The following is a 15859-nucleotide window of genomic DNA, read 5'->3' as shown; positions in this document are numbered from 1 at the left end:
ATTAGCACAGGTGCACAAGGGTGAACCTACAGACATGTTTGCTGCAGCCTTATTTATAATAGCAAAAATACTAGATTTATTTATTTATTTATTTATTTATTTATTTATTTATTTATTTTCAATATATGAAGTTTATTGTCAAATTGGTTTCCATACAACACCCAGTGCTCATCCCAAAAGGTGCCCTCCTCAATACCCATCACCCACCCTCCCCTCCCTCCCACCCCCCATCAACCCTCAGTTTGTTCTCAGTTTTTAAGAGTCTCTTTTGCTTTGGCTCTCTTCCACTCTAACCTCTTTTGTTTTTTTCCTTCCCCTCCCCCATGGGTTTCTGTTAAGTTTCTCAGGATCCACATAAGAGTGAAACCATATGGTATCTGTCTTTCTCTGTATGGCTTATTTCACTTAGCATAACACTCTCCAGTTCCATCCACGTTGCTACAAAGGGCCATATTTCATTCTTTCTCATTGCCACGTAGTACTCCATTGTGTATATAAACCACAATTTCTTTATCCATTCATCAGTTGATGGACATTTAGGCTCTTTTCATAATTTGGCTATTGTTGAGAGTGCTGCTATAAATATTGGGGCACAAGTGCCCCTATGCATCAGTACTCCTGTATCCCTTGCGTAAATTCCTAGCAGTGCTAAAAATACTATATTTAGATTGTAAATGACAGTCTACATATCTTAGTTAGGTAATATTGATGAAATGGTGGTATGTCCAAACCAGAGAATGCTAGGGAGTAGTTTCAAAGAATGAGCTAAGCCTCTATCAACATGGTAATTTCTTTGTCAAATGTCAAAGCCAGTCACAGGACAATTGTTCTGTGCTCTCGTTAATTAAAAACATAACAAAATCAGAAACAGACAAAATCAACTCTAACCAGAACTAAAGGTGTGGAAGTATACATGCCAAGGGGTTGTTAATAGGGGTTGCTTTTGAGAAAAGTAGGAGTGAAGGGGAATGATAGCTTTTTATTGAATATACTCATTTAAATTTGTGTAAGAGTCTATTCCTATTATTTTTGAGTAATAAACATTTTATTTATGTTACTAAGACATGTAAGGGCCCAAACATAAGTACCTTACTAATCTTTTCTCGAGGAAACTCTTCACACCATTAGTTCTGTTCTTCCTCCTCTTTTTGACGTGAGTATAACAATGAAGCAGACCTTTGGACAATGTTAGAGCAAAGCGCCATGTTCCCTTAACAAACTTTCGGTCATCATTTTATCAGGACCAGTGCATCAAGTGTGAGTGAGTCCACTGTGCTGAAGTTAAGGCCTCCAATTACTTAGCAATTTAGGAATGTAGGCTAATGGCCCAGAGCATTTCTTAGTACATTTACATAATTGCTTGTTATATGATATTCAAAACCTTTTTCTTCGTTTAATAAACCTTTATGAGTTAACGTATAAACGCTGAGGCATATAAGTGAGGCATATAACCCTCTCACTTGCCAAAAAACGGGTGAGCAAGAAAGTCTTGTAAAAGCTTCAGAAACACTTTGAACCATCCAAAAGCAAGAAAGTTATCAGATCTAATTTGAGAGCATCCAGACAGGTAAAGGCAATAAAGTTCTCTTTTCCTTTTTTGCACGTCACCTCAAGGAAGATTCTTTTAAGTTGAAACCTTCTAGTTATTTGAAAAGTTTTCAATTTTTTTAAAAGACTTTTATCACAAAAGCTAAAATGTTTATTTGTACTGAAATATCATCAAATCTATATTTGGAAAAATGTAGTCCTTCCATTTTGTAGTTTCTAATTACAATCAGACACTAAGAGACTTGATATTTCTTTAGACATCAAGATCAAGAGTGGCTGTGGAACCGAGATAGACATGAAATAGAAAAGCAAAAAATTGAAGGAGCAAACGGGATAAACGGAAAGTACAAGAAATATGAAAAGAAGAAAGAGTAAAAGAGAGAAAGACTGATAAACTTGCAGTGAATGCTAGAATTTAATCCACAAAAAGTTATCCTATCTCGCACTCAATTTTTGCAGGAGTTAAGTTTGCGATGAATAATAAGTGGGTACTACCTGAAATTTTGTATAATTTCTCTCTTTGATGTTTGGCCGTACAGGCCCAGGTTTGAGCTCGATGGGACCTCTGAGGGCACTGAGACATTTGAAAGCTGCAATTTGCCAGAAGCACACAGCTGGCTGGTGTCACAGCTGGGATTCGATGCCAGGCCTCCAGAAATTCGTCCTGGCGCTCTTTATCCACAATATTCAAATTGTATCAGGGCCTGCGGTGCCCAGAATTTACATAGAGCAGAGAGTAGAGCTCTGTGTATTTATGAGGAGGAAATACATGTCCGAGGAAGAAGAATGGGACTATCTTTTGTGAAATAGCATCTTACATAAACAGAGGTAATTCTCTTTCGTTTATGTGTCCAGAACCCATCATTAAAATTCACATAAGAGTTATTGCCTATTACTGCCAGTTCTACTATTGCTTGCTATCCCCGATGATGAATGAAGCCAGAATAAATGTTATAGATTTTTTAAAGCTGCATATAATCTGGGCTACAGCAATAAACTTACGACATTTCACCTCACTCAGCAAACATAACACGAAGGTCAGGAAAAATAAATGTTTGTGAGAGGGCAAAGAAAAAATATATTATTACAACTTCATAGTCTTCTACTGCTGGGTGATGATGCTGCATCACATTTAATATTTATATGAAAAATGGGCTCAAAATATATGCAAAGGAGAAGCAATTTATCATAGCAAAGATTTGTGGCAGGGCTAACGGAAAAATCATCAGTGAGGCAATTTATAGAAAATGTCATTGTGGTGTCTGTGTATTATTCTTCACATTTTCTTTGAATCATTTAGTGTTTCATGCAATAGCTATATACTGGGTGTCTTTGGTAGGAACCGTGCTGGCCTCTAAGGAGCAGGAGTGGACAGAGAGAGAGGTAGGCTTTTGAAGAGATGAGAGTTTGGTAAGAGGTGCTAACTTCCAGCTCCCGCGTGGGAGATCCCTCTTGTCAAGTGACAGTAAAAGAAGGTTCTCCCATAGATAATGTGAGCTTTAAAATAATCCCATTAATGGAAAGTAGATAGTTTTAGTCCATTTCATGTTGAAAACAGTCTATTGTATTTACTTGAATTTTCCAAAAAGAGAGGAAAGAAAAAAGGAAGTAGTTTCATTTTTAATATTTCCCCACATTTTTACATGGAAAGCAAATGTTATGTGTGCCATTATGGTACAAGAATTACATTTTTTGAAGGAATACTTGCTGTTTATGGTAAGTTCCCAGGCTTGAACAGGTCCATCAGATTATATAAGTAAGACATTTGAGATTGTGAGAATACCTGAGGATATTGTCAAGTGCACAATGTATTACTGGACATATGTCCAAGACAAAGAAGTTCACTTCTTTCATTTAGCTTTCCAGAAGCATCTGTGCTATTTATTTTTTAAGGTTAGGAACTTTCTCTCTCGGTGCAACTTCTCCATATATCAAATATATTTTGAAGCTTAGAATAATAAAATTTCACAGATACTCCAAGAATCGTCTTCTCATAGTAATGATCATGCTGGGTTTTTTTTGTTGTTTGTTTGTTTACCTATTATGAGAACCGAGAGCCTAAATTTCACAGGTAATTTTAAATGAATACTACTTATTTTGCAATATGATAGTAAAGTATGAAAATATTCTCCTGACATGACTACCCCAGGACGAACAGAAGTGAGATTCCATCAGAGAAAGCTCTTTTATATTTTTGTTTTCCAGTTGGCTCAGATCCCATCTTTGTTTGACAAATATTTAATGATATGCTTGTGAAGATTCCTGAATTGAGTGTTGTAAAGAATACAAAAATCCCTATGGTTGGATTTTTTGTCATTAGCAATTTATTTAAACACTTCTGTTTTCCCTGGCACTTGTCTCCATAGTATCTCATTTAAACTTTAAACCATTCCTCTAAGTGAGGCAGAATAAATTAATATCCTCATTGAAAAGGCTAGTAAACCGGCTCAGGTTCTGTGATGACCAGATGACCTCTACCAGATGACCAGGGGAAGTTGAAACTTGACTCCAATTCAGGTATTCTTATTTTGTTCTCACACTGAACCCTGCTCTCAAGGAGGTCACAAAACCCCACCCCACCCCCACAGACAAATAACATGCACAAACACACACTCACTCAAACATACTGGACCTCATACTGTACCTCCCACGAGGGAGGTAAAGGCAGAGTGTTGATGAGGTTCATTATCAAGGAAAACCATATTCAGTTGATGGTAAGCAGGACACCCTTCATGGAAGAATTGGTATTTTATTACATGACATTTTTCAAGTCCCCGCTGTGTGCCAAGTATGTGAGATAAACAGCACTGCATTCTCTGCCTTCAGTTAGCCCAGCGTTCATGGGCAAAGACAGACAATTATAACTCAGGCTAACATGCAGAAATGCAGATTGCTTTAGAAGCACATGTAGGAGGGGCATGTTCCACTCAGAACAGGTAACACCTGAGCAATGTTATGTCAGTTATTGTCTAAGCAATGGGGAGACAATGATGGATTTTACACAGGAGGGTTATGTCTGCCATGATAAGAAAGAGATTTATTATGGGGCGCCTGGGTGGTTCAGGCTCAGTTGGTTAAGTGTCTGACTTCGACTCAGGTCACGATCTCACGGTTGTGAGTTCGAGCCCGGCGTCTGGCTCTATGCTGACAGCTCAGAGCCTGGAGCCTGCTTTGGATTCTGTGTCTTGCTCTCTCTCTGTCCCTCCCCTGCTCGCATGCTGTCTCTCTCTCTTTCTCAAAAATAAACATTAAAAAAGAGAGAGAGATTTATTATAAAGGGGGCTATTTGGGAAGTTATTTCGGCAATCCAGTCAATTTATGGTTGAGGGCCATATTAAGTCAATGCCAGGGGCGACTGAAGAGTACAGCTTTGAGAAGTCAAAGGGGCGGTGTTGGTAACCATTTGTATGCTGGGGATTAAGGAAAAGAATTCCAGAGTGATCTTCACATTATGAAAAGATGGGCTTTATTTTAATACATGAACACTTGCCTTATGGAATTGGTGAATTTTATGCTAAAGAAGAATGCAAGTAAAATCCTGGCACATGATTAGTGAATCGTTAAATATCAACATTGATTAGAGCATGGAATATATTAAGTAGCGAGGTCAAGAGACACTTTTTTAAAAAATGGTTTTTAATGTTTATTTATTTTTGAAAGAGAGAGAGAGACAGAGTGAGAGCGGGAGAGGGGCAGAGAGGCAGGGAGACACAGAATCCAAAGCAGGCTCCAGGCTCTGAGCTGGCAGCACAGAGCCTGATGCAGGGCTCAAACTCACAAACCACGAGATCATGATCTTAGCCAAGGTCAGACACTTAACTGGCTGGCCCACCCAGGTGCCCCAAGAATTAAACATTTTAATTAAAAATTATACTGGCAAGGAAATAAATATGAAATAATCTTAAAAATACATGAAATAAAAAGGAATCATATGCAGTATATTTACTATATATATATATATATATACTAAATACTGTGTGTGAATATAAGTACATATATACATATATACACAGAGTAATCAGTATATTTGCTGCTTAGTAAGATACAATAAAATATTTTCTTCATATTTTCTCAGTAAATAAGCAGATAAAGGGAGACAACTTTGATGATGGTTCAGATTTGGGAGACACGTACAAGAAGTTGAATTTGACCTTATTAAAAGGGGTGAGATCACAAAGACATAGACTGTAAAGGACGAAGAAAAACAATTGGAGAATGTCTCTTCTGTGATGTGTTTTAGGAAGACTAAGATGACAAGAGTATGAACTGAAGGAGGGAAAGAGGAGGTGGGGACTGTTCAGCTTGGCAGAACCAGGAAGAAGGAAAATGAAGGTGAAGGTGTACGAAACACATATGAAGTATACAATACAAGCTTCCTGTAAGTAGGGACCTGACCTGTCACACTTAATGTCGTTTCCCCAATTCCTAGAACAGTGTATAGCCGGTTCTCAAAAATACATGGTGAATGTGGAATGGATGATGTAGAATAAAATGGAGATGACTAGAAATGTCATGAACAGGACAAAGACGAATAATGAATTAATTATTCTGAAATATAGAACATCGACGATTACAAGACTTACGGTGCCATGAGCAGAAAGGAAAAAAATCAACACAAACACATGATTTTTAGGATACAATTTTTGCGGTTTTTTCCTGCTTGTTTATATAGTTGAATGATAGAGAATTAGACATTTTCCAGTGGGTGTTACTGGAGGGTGAGGGATGGGAGCTAAGCTATCAATTCCAGCGAAGGTAGACTGTATCTATCTTGTGTGCTGTAGCATTTTCTAAACCCAACCCCATGCTCATCACATCAAATGTTTACAGCGTGTATTTGTTCAGTAAATAAATAGATAAAGGGAGACAGAAGACTTGCCAGTGAAGTTGTGGGAAGCATACAGAACAAGTTGAATTTGACCTTGTTAAAAGGAGTGAGACCACTGAGAGACAAGATGTAAAAAGAGAAGGACAAACAATTGGAAGGCAAGTCCTTGGAGAATGCCTTTTTAATTTAGGATGTGAAAAAAAATGGTATGACAGTGAAAGGTAATTAGAGGGAGAGGAAAAGTACCAAGATGGTATGATTTTACACTGGCAGCAATGTGGAGAAGATTGAAGGAGAACAGGCCTAATAACAAGAAAGCGAGAGAAAGAGAGAGAATTTCAAGATGCAAGGTTTTTATTAATAAATTTAGAGAAGCTAGGAAGGCTTGATCTGAGAAAAAGATGATTTGATTTGGTGACTGGGAGATCATTATCGACAAATGATAAGGAAATTTCAATAGTAAAGTCAGGGTCAAAGCTTGTAAGGGGTTAATGTCAGAAGTTCAGTGATGAAAGAAGAGATATTTTCAGTGACCTCCATGTTTTGAAGTCAGGATTGCTTGGTGACGTAGCTTTCACCAGACTTCGCACAGGTTGCAAAGGGGCTGTTACCATTACGGCTTGTAAAGCAGCCTATGTCGTTTCATTGAAGCTAATGGCAATTTAGTATAAAAAATGTAAAACAAAAATAAAACATGCCTTGTTCTTTTTCTCCATTTCCACTAAATAACCATGCGAGTTTCTCCAGACTGTACCGAGTATGCTACATTAGCAGCACCAAGGAGCGGAATGACCCAAGAGGAAAAGAGGGGAGGTGGTTGCACCATCAGCATTGTTATTGGCTCATATCATCTGGGCTTGTAATAAAAAGTGGAATAATCAGCAAGTTACTTTTACCCAGGAGATGATCAGTTCTGCTGTTTGACCTAAAGTGTCTTTTAAAAGGACTTCCCTTTGCTGAGTTTCTCAAAGTTCATATTAAATATTTCATTCAAGCAGAGCTCAGTACGGGCATCTTTACCCACTACTCTGCAATCAGTTTTGAGTCTTAAGACATGGATGCAATTCTAATGTTAATCAGCATAATCATGCAGAAATTTTTAACAGTGTCTCAGAAGGCAGTGGTATGGTCCATGGAGCTAGAGGTGAAACTGAGCTTTTCTGTTCCCACCTCTGCCTCCAGAGATGACATAGGGAAAGAAGGAATATATGTAGTGTGTTGTTATTGTCTAACTAATTTTAGAAAGCTATCTTTGGAATTATTTCTATTGCTTGTGACATATTATTTGGATATTCTCAGCAATAGTAAATCCTCTGTCTTCGAAAATGGATATAAGTTGGGGAGATAGCTTTAAAGTTTGGACCGATTGCTGGGAAATAAAGTTGAGATCATAATGAATAATTTTATTCTGATCAAGTGAGGAGTAATTTTGAGGCCGTGCACGTAATGTTTTTGTGTATCGTGTTGGTAGGGTCATGTATTATCTATCTGTGTTATGTTGGGAAAAGCATCAGTAGAATGCAAAAGTACTCTTAAGTACTTTGGGCTTGGGATGTTAGAAGCGTGACACTAAGGTTTTGTTGTTGTTGTTGTTGTTGTTGTTGTTGTTGCTTTGTTTGTTTGTTTGTTTGTTTTAATCCTGAGATGATACACAAAATACCTCAGCTCAAGTCAGCATTCTGATTGATTCCTGTTGTAAATCTCAGTGATATCCTTATCATGCTTGGGAACGGGGGCAGTGACTGAGAGGGAAATGAGCAATGTTGACCAAATGACTGTTGTATGTGTAGCAAAGGGACATTAAAAGAGAAATATTTAGAAAAACAAGAAGATATCTACAAATAAGACAATTGAATATGTAGCACGAAGAAGTAAAGGACAAAGGAGGAGGGTTTGGAAGGACCAAGGATAGTCAAGAAAGGCCAATGTTACAAAATTATGCTCATTGGAGAATTAGCTGATTTGCCTGAAAAAAAGTGCCTTTTGAATCAGGTGAATTGTAATTTCTTGAGAAGTGTTGTACAGCTTGTGCCTGTTGTTGGGCCGAAGCCAAGTGTTTCCAGATGGCCACTATAACCAGGAGGCCCCTTGACAACTCACTTCAGAGTCTAAAACAAATGGAAAATGAAAGGTATGGCTCCTTATTAAGATTGTCTATTCATTCAAACGGGGGCATCCTTTATCAAGCATTCTGCTGATGCTGTGGCTGCTATTCCCATCACAGAAGCTATTTCACTTAAGATGAGAAGAAGAAGTCTCATTAATAAATCATATCGCCCGATGTTCCTATAGTATTTAGATGACATGCCAACACTTCACAGGAAATGAAATAAAATGGATCCAGAGAGAATTTTATAGCAGTTTCCCCTCTTTATATGTCATATGGAATCATCAACTTCTGAACAAACTTAAGATTTAAGATGTACATGTCAGTACACATATATCTATGTGTAAAATAAGAAATCACCACAGGATTTGCCTAGAAGGTCTTAACAATGAAAGGTTTTTTTCACGTATGTGAAGAATGAGCCTAGTCAAACACATTAAAGGTTGTTTTCAACTTCTGTACTCAGATGAGGACAAATTATGAACATAAATAAAGGGCAGAAGTCTCACTCTATTTTATGTTAAAGTGTGAAATGTAAAGAAATATATTCAGTTGTTTTCTGAGATATATTAAACTATTCTCCAGAAGATTGGTAATAAAGAAGGAGATGTTGATTGATATATAATACAGATATAACCTAGAAATCCAAGAAACTTTATGTCAGAAAGACAGGAGTGGGTTGAAAATTAGTAAATATGTAAAGGAAAATGGGTATATTTGATAAATAGAAGTCACTCAAAGAAATAGCCTGTCTTGCTTTCCTTTCCTTTCATATCATATATAGTTGCTAAAAATTATTGCCTATTATGTACTGATTGTCTGGAATTGGTTATTAAAATCTGTATGTATTTTAGCAATGCTGTTATTCATGACAACACATCTATTTTTTCTACAGATATTTTATTTCTGAAAGGGAATAAAATTAAATACGATTGTATTGGTCTTATCCCTTAAATGGGATTAATTAATTTGAGAAGATGGTTGGTATTATGCTCTGGGTTGTTAGATTATGTTACTGGATAGTTTATTTCCATTCCTTGGATTGAACTGATCCTTGAGATTAAAACAGTATCAGCTATGCAATCATTTAAAGTCACGTGGTTGACCTGAATTGGTGGCTTTAAACATTGTGGCATGGGTGGTTTCTATAGGGAATTTCAGAGGAATCAGTCTTGGACAAAGTAACCCTTACTTCTCTTAGAGATAGTTTCAAATTTGTGTCTCAAAAAATCATTCTGGCCCTATTGTGGAGAATTGAATGGAAAGGAAATATTGGAGGAAGGAAGAAAGATGGGGAGGTTTTCCAGTAATCCAAGTGAGAAAAGCAGTATTACCCATTACTTAAAAGCATGGACTTCGGCTCCAGACTGCCTACGGTTTAATACAGCATCTTCCACTTACTAGCTGTGTGACTTTGGGAAAATAATATAATCTTCCTGTGTTTCAACGTTTCAATCAAAATTCTTATTCGGGAATAATAATAGCTCCTGCCTCAAGAGTTCTAATGAGAAATGCATGAGTTAAAGTACCGTAGATCATGCCAGGCACAAGGCAAGTACAGTGTAAGTAGGGGCCATTAGTGAACTAGGATGATTGGAATGGAGAGACAAATAAGTGGTCCACATCTGAGTATATATAGGTATTAGGATAAACTATAATTAGTGATAGTCCAACTGTGGGGGAGGGGGTAGGAGAAGCCATTGTCATATGTCATTTACCAAAATAAAAATATCCATTAGAAGGTAAAGGACTGTGGAACAATGGGGACTTTCAATTAAAATATCATTATTATTTTTTTTTAAGAATCATGGTCCTAAGTCAAAATATTTTGGTGATATTGTTTGTTTTGTATGGAGTAGAACATACGGGTAAGTTAAGTCCCTGAGAAAGATTAAAATTAGGAGTTCAGAACTCCACTTAACTGCTACTTGACTTGAGAGAGCCTAAGTGAGAGGTCTCTTTTTGGTGAGACCTGTCTCTTTGTGTATGATGTGAGTCTTGCATCTGTTTTCTCCTAAAGAACTTTCATTCAGCCTTAGAACTCTTCATGTGCCCTCTGACCTTCTAGTGCGAAAGCGTCATTAACACAATAAATCCTTTTAAACAATCAGATATTAGAGGCAATGAGATGTTATGAATGTGTATACATGTCAGGCGATTGCACTTTGTTCTTTTTATACATAATGATTGTTGCTTATCCTTTTTTTCAAGAGGGCTGTCCTAAAATAGTTGCCACTTACAAGATTTGTTCAAGAATAATGTATATATTTCCTTGCAGCAAAAATTACTTTTTAATGCCATATAATTCTTTGAATTCCTCAGAGAGAGTGCTAAGTAAATGAGTGTCCATACATTGGTTGGATCATTGATATACACTCTATATTTTTTCAGTTTGATTATTTTATATTTCGTATAAAGGGCATTATGTTTTTTAATGTTTATTTTGGAGAGAATGAGAGAAGAGAGAGAGAGAGTGAGAGTGAGCAGGAGGGGAGGGGCAGAGAGAGAGTGACACAGAATCCAAAGCAGGCAGAGCCCAGCAGGTCAGCAACAGAGCCCAACTCGAGGCTCAAACTCACCGACCGGGAGATCATGACCTGAGCTCAAGTCAGACGCTTAACCGACTGAGCCACCCAGGCGCCCCGAGAGGGCATTTAAGTGTTAAGCAAATCTGTGTGATTGTATGCCAATTTCAATGATATATCTTTTCTCTTTTTCCTATTCAGTCTGCTCCCAGTTTTCAAGAGGAGTCTATGCTATTTTCGGATTTTATGATAAGAAGTCTGTAAATACCATCACATCATTTTGTGGAACGCTCCATGTCTCCTTCATCACTCCCAGCTTCCCAACAGATGGTACACATCCATTTGTCATCCAGATGAGACCTGACCTCAAAGGAGCGCTTCTTAGCTTGATTGAATACTATCAGTGGGACAAGTTTGCATATCTCTATGACAGTGACAGAGGTGAGTGACAATATCCCCATGTCTTTGCAGTGGGTCAAATTCAATGCCTACACTTGGCATTTACGTGTGATGTTATGGAGCTACACAAATGTATTAAAGTCCAAGGGTCACTTGATTTAATTTTGCTGTGTAAATGAATAATGCAATTTGAAACTCGGGAAACATAGTTAACAGAGTTAAAAAAAAAGTTGTGAACGTACAATTTAAAGATATAGACTCTGTCGACCCGATGTGCAGATGTTCAGTTGTCATTTAATAGCACTTTCTGTCATCAGCAGCCGAGACCCTATGGTGACTACAATCACCAGTCAGTGAATTGTCTGCCTTGAAAATGGGTGTAAGTGACACGTGAATAAATATGTAAATAAGAACTTCTAAGGAAATTAATAGCGATTAAATGTTTTCACATGCAAAAGTTTTATCAGGCAGGTGTGATTGTTGTTAAGGGCGCTTTCAAATGATACCCCAGAATCTCTGAGAAGTTGAAGGACTGCTCAGGATCCACTTGAACAACTGGTGTGCAGTTTGACATAAGTCTTCCGACACCAGACCCACAATTTTCCATAATTCTAGGTTTACGATGAGATATTATTTATTAGCACACCAGCTGGATAGACTCTTAGCTTATCATACTGAAGTTGTATTTTCCGGGGGAGTTATTTCCTTTGTGTTTCCCAACTCTCTTGTTGCAAAGCTTGGTATTAAGAGACCTGCTTGACTTGTATGTCATAGAATCCCAGATGTTCTTTATCAAAAATTTATTTATTTATTTGAGTGTAGCTGGCGCACAATGTTACATAAGTTTCAGGTGTACAACAGGGATTCACCATCTCTGTACATTAGGCTACGGTCACCACAAGCATAGCTACCATCCATCACCACACAACACTATTACAATACCACTGAACACGTTCTTTATGCTTTATGCATTTTATCCCCATGACTCATTCATCCCACACCTGGAAGCCTCTGTCTCTCACTCCCCTTCGCCATTTTGCCCAGCTGCCTACCCCCTCTCCTCTGACAGCTATCCGTTTCTTTTCTGTATCCTCTGTTCTCTGTATTTGATAGTTTGTCCTCTGTATTTGTAGGTCTGGTTCTCCTTTTTGAGGGATTCTGATCCTGTTTTGTTTATTCATTTGCTTTGTTTTTTTGATTCCACATCCGAGTGGGATCATGTGGTATTTGTCTTTCTCTTTCTGACTATCTCACTTAGCATACTACCCTCTAGATCCATCCATGTTGTAAGAGATGGCAAGATGTCATCCTTTTCTTTTTTATGACTGAGTGATATTCCATTGTATACATAGCACATCTTATTTATCCGGTCATCTATTAGTAAAGACTTGCACTGCTTCTATATCGTGGCTATGGTAAATAATGCTGCGGGAAACACAGGGGTGCATCTATCTTTTCAAATTAGTGTTTTCATTTTCTTTGGAATCTCAGATGTTAACTATTCCTGGGTCCATGATTTGGCTTCTGTGGGTCTGTGTACTTACTAAAGCTGTATGAACATTTTGTGCCCATGTTTGCATATGCATTTTTCTAAAGGCAGTATCCATAACCAAACCCCAAAAGGTTAAGAACCACTATTTTAAGAGCACCTAAGTACCAAACTGTGCTTCCTTTGGCAGCTTGCTTCCTGGAATATTGAAAGGTTCAAATGAAAACCAGAAAGAAGCCTGTTTCGACCAAGATAGGGCACCTTGTTAACCCACAAGGGCAGACAAGAAGAGAGCCAGCCGTCAGTCAATTCTCCATTGATCAGTTTGTAGTCATTTGGGGCAGCAGTCCCATCTGGAGTGCTCAAGCTAGGTGTCTGATTCTCTGCCCCTCCTCCAGGTCCAGGGAATGAGAACGCTCAGTGGAAAAGCCTGTCAGCACTCTACAAGCTGAAAAGAGTTGCTATGTCAACTACTTTTCCCCCCTGCTTTGAGAAGGGAGAGCTTTGCTATTCCTCTGAGGAATGAAAAACTAAAACAACCATTTAGAGAAAATACGGATTGCAATGTGCTGGATGATTCGGAAGCATACTTCTTATTAATGTGATAAAAGGTCTTACAAAACTGACCTTATTCATGGTCTTCCCTGTTGCTCTCTGCCAACTCCTTAAGCACTCTGTTATGTTAATAAAACTAGCCTGCCATCCGGGAGTATTCTGAATACCTCTTTCACCCTTGCATCCTGTTGCTGTAATTTCTGCCACCCAAATATATTCTCTCTCTGGACACTCTTTTTCATTGTCTTCACTCCAGGCCAGGCCACCAGCATGGGTTCATTTTCTCAGCCTCCCCATTTCCACACCTGTTTCTCTTTAATCCATTTTCCACAAAGTAGCTGGAACATGTAAATGCTTTCCAATGCTTTTCTGACCTCCTCACTCCTTTGCTTAAAATGCTTCTCATTAAAATGAAGACACAGTTGACTTTAACATTAAACATGGCTTTAATTAAGGTCTGATTCCTGGCAATTTATCCTGCTCACTCACCAAGTTAAATCTAACTAACCTTCTTTCACTGTCTCCACATGCACCAAACCACACTCTCTCGCCTCAAATCTCTGCACACAGCTCTAGTTCTTTCTCCTCCTTGATGTCTTAGTCTATAGAGGTAGCATTTCTATAGCGTGATCTCCTAGTTATTCTCTCTCAAAGAAGTCTCTTCTTTTCCTACATAATACATGTCACAATTTATAATTAATAGTAGTATTCATTCTTTCACTCAAAAACTGCTACTGAGCCCCTACTATGTTCCAGGGACTGTTTTAGTCACACAGGCCAAGCATTGTCATTTATTTGGCTCTGGGTGTAAACCCCAGGAAGGCAATGTCCAGGCAGTAACCATTCCACTGGGTGTATAGCTTGTAATTGTACACATGGGGCTTGAGATAATACTGGAACAGAGCTGACAGTCAATAAATAGAATGAATAAGTGAATGAGTCAAGCATCTGTGTATTTTTTTAATTAATTAATTAATCATTTACTTGCTTGCTTGCTTACTTACTTTAGAGAGAGAGAGTGCCAGTAGGGAATGGGCAGAGAGAGAGCGGGACAGAGGATCTGAAGCGGGCTCTGTGCTCACAGCAGAGAGGCCAATGTGGGGCTCAAGCTCACGCAGTGTGAGATCATGACCTGAGCTGAAGTTGGGTGCTGAACCAACTGAGGCACCCAGGCGCCCCAAGCATCTGTGTATTGTAAGTTTGAGATGATATTAGAAGCTGATTCTCATCTGCTAAATTGAAGGATCAGAAGACGAATTCTCTTCACTGTTTGACAAGGTTGAAGGTGGCATTTTTACTTCAGGGCCATACTTCACCCTCACTGTGACTCCCTCTAGGTGAAACCGAACTTTTGAGAAAACTCATGTTAGACAACGGCTGCCACGGATAGAAAAAGAGAAACTCTAGTATTTGAAGAGAGATACTGAGGCTTTGGGAAATGATCAGGTGAAGATGGCTGAGTTTATATACTTGTGAAAGGAACCCAAGACATTTTGAGCGACTTTATTAGTACTTAAACTTTGGAAATACTCAATGAAGATGAAGTGATGAGGTAATAATACCAAGTTATGAAATTCGTAATATCAAGTTATGAAAATGAAGTGATGAGGTAATACCATTTACATATTCCTATACATAACTCGATAGGAGTTTAAGTTCATCCATGGAGAAAAGAATATTGGTTACAATATCACTGTCCTTAATACAATATTAAGGACAGAATGGCTGTATGGACACATGTTTGAGGTGTTACCAAATAGCTGCTCCCATTTTAATAGAAGAGTATTACACTGGATCTGAAACTATTTTCAGAGATTAATGTGTAAGACTCAAAAAACTGGCAAAAACTCGACCTTTACAGTGTTTTACTTGGATCAATGAAATGGGATTTTGCTGATTTTTTTTCTTAGACTGTCTTAATTTTCATAGCTTTGCCATCATATTACATCTTAAAAAAGTTCATTCGTGCAGTCATCGTGTGACTGGGTTCCTTTCCTTCGATCCTTAACCCATTTCTCATGTACTTCAAGGAAATGCCTTCTTCTTTAGTGTTATGTGATATGAGAATGCACCTTTGTTCCCTTTATCCATACTATGCATGCTTTAAAAATAGATTCCATTAGGGGCGCCTGGGTGGCGCAGTCGGTTAAGCGTCCGACTTCAGCCAGGTCACGATCTCGCGGTCCGTGAGTTCGAGCCCCGCGTCAGGCTCTGGGCTGATGGCTCAGAGCCTGGAGCCTGTTTCCGATTCTGTGTCTCCCTCTCTCTCTGCCCCTCCCCCGTTCATGCTCTGTCTCTCTCTGTCCCAAAAATAAATAAAACATTGAAAAAAAATAAAAAAAAAAATAGATTCCATGGTTTCATCTCTCAATATAGCTCTACATGCTCCAATTTCAGATAATTTGGTC

At 38.2% G+C, this 15859-nt stretch overlaps 1 protein-coding gene across 5 annotated transcripts in view; it reads left to right on the top strand.

Annotated features, from left to right (window-relative positions):
- The window catches only part of GRIA2 (glutamate ionotropic receptor AMPA type subunit 2), a 160988-nt gene that overhangs the window by 70784 nt on the left and 74345 nt on the right, over nucleotides 1–15859 (top strand). For all 5 annotated transcript variants that reach the window (XR_005789051.1, XM_040471615.1, XM_040471613.1 and 2 more), the window contains exon 3: nucleotides 11210–11449. Coding sequence is in view for 4 of the 5 variants with exons in the window: in XM_040471615.1 (XP_040327549.1) it covers nucleotides 11210–11449 (240 nt within the window). In the remaining variant the exon portion in view is untranslated. The remainder of the gene's footprint in view (nucleotides 1–11209; nucleotides 11450–15859) is intronic.

Source organism: Herpailurus yagouaroundi, unplaced genomic scaffold, assembly GCF_014898765.1.
Source record: "Herpailurus yagouaroundi ecotype Mexico unplaced genomic scaffold, PumYag 28, whole genome shotgun sequence".
Taxonomy (NCBI): domain Eukaryota; kingdom Metazoa; phylum Chordata; class Mammalia; order Carnivora; family Felidae; genus Herpailurus; species Herpailurus yagouaroundi.
This window is presented reverse-complemented; position numbering and strand designations above follow the sequence as displayed.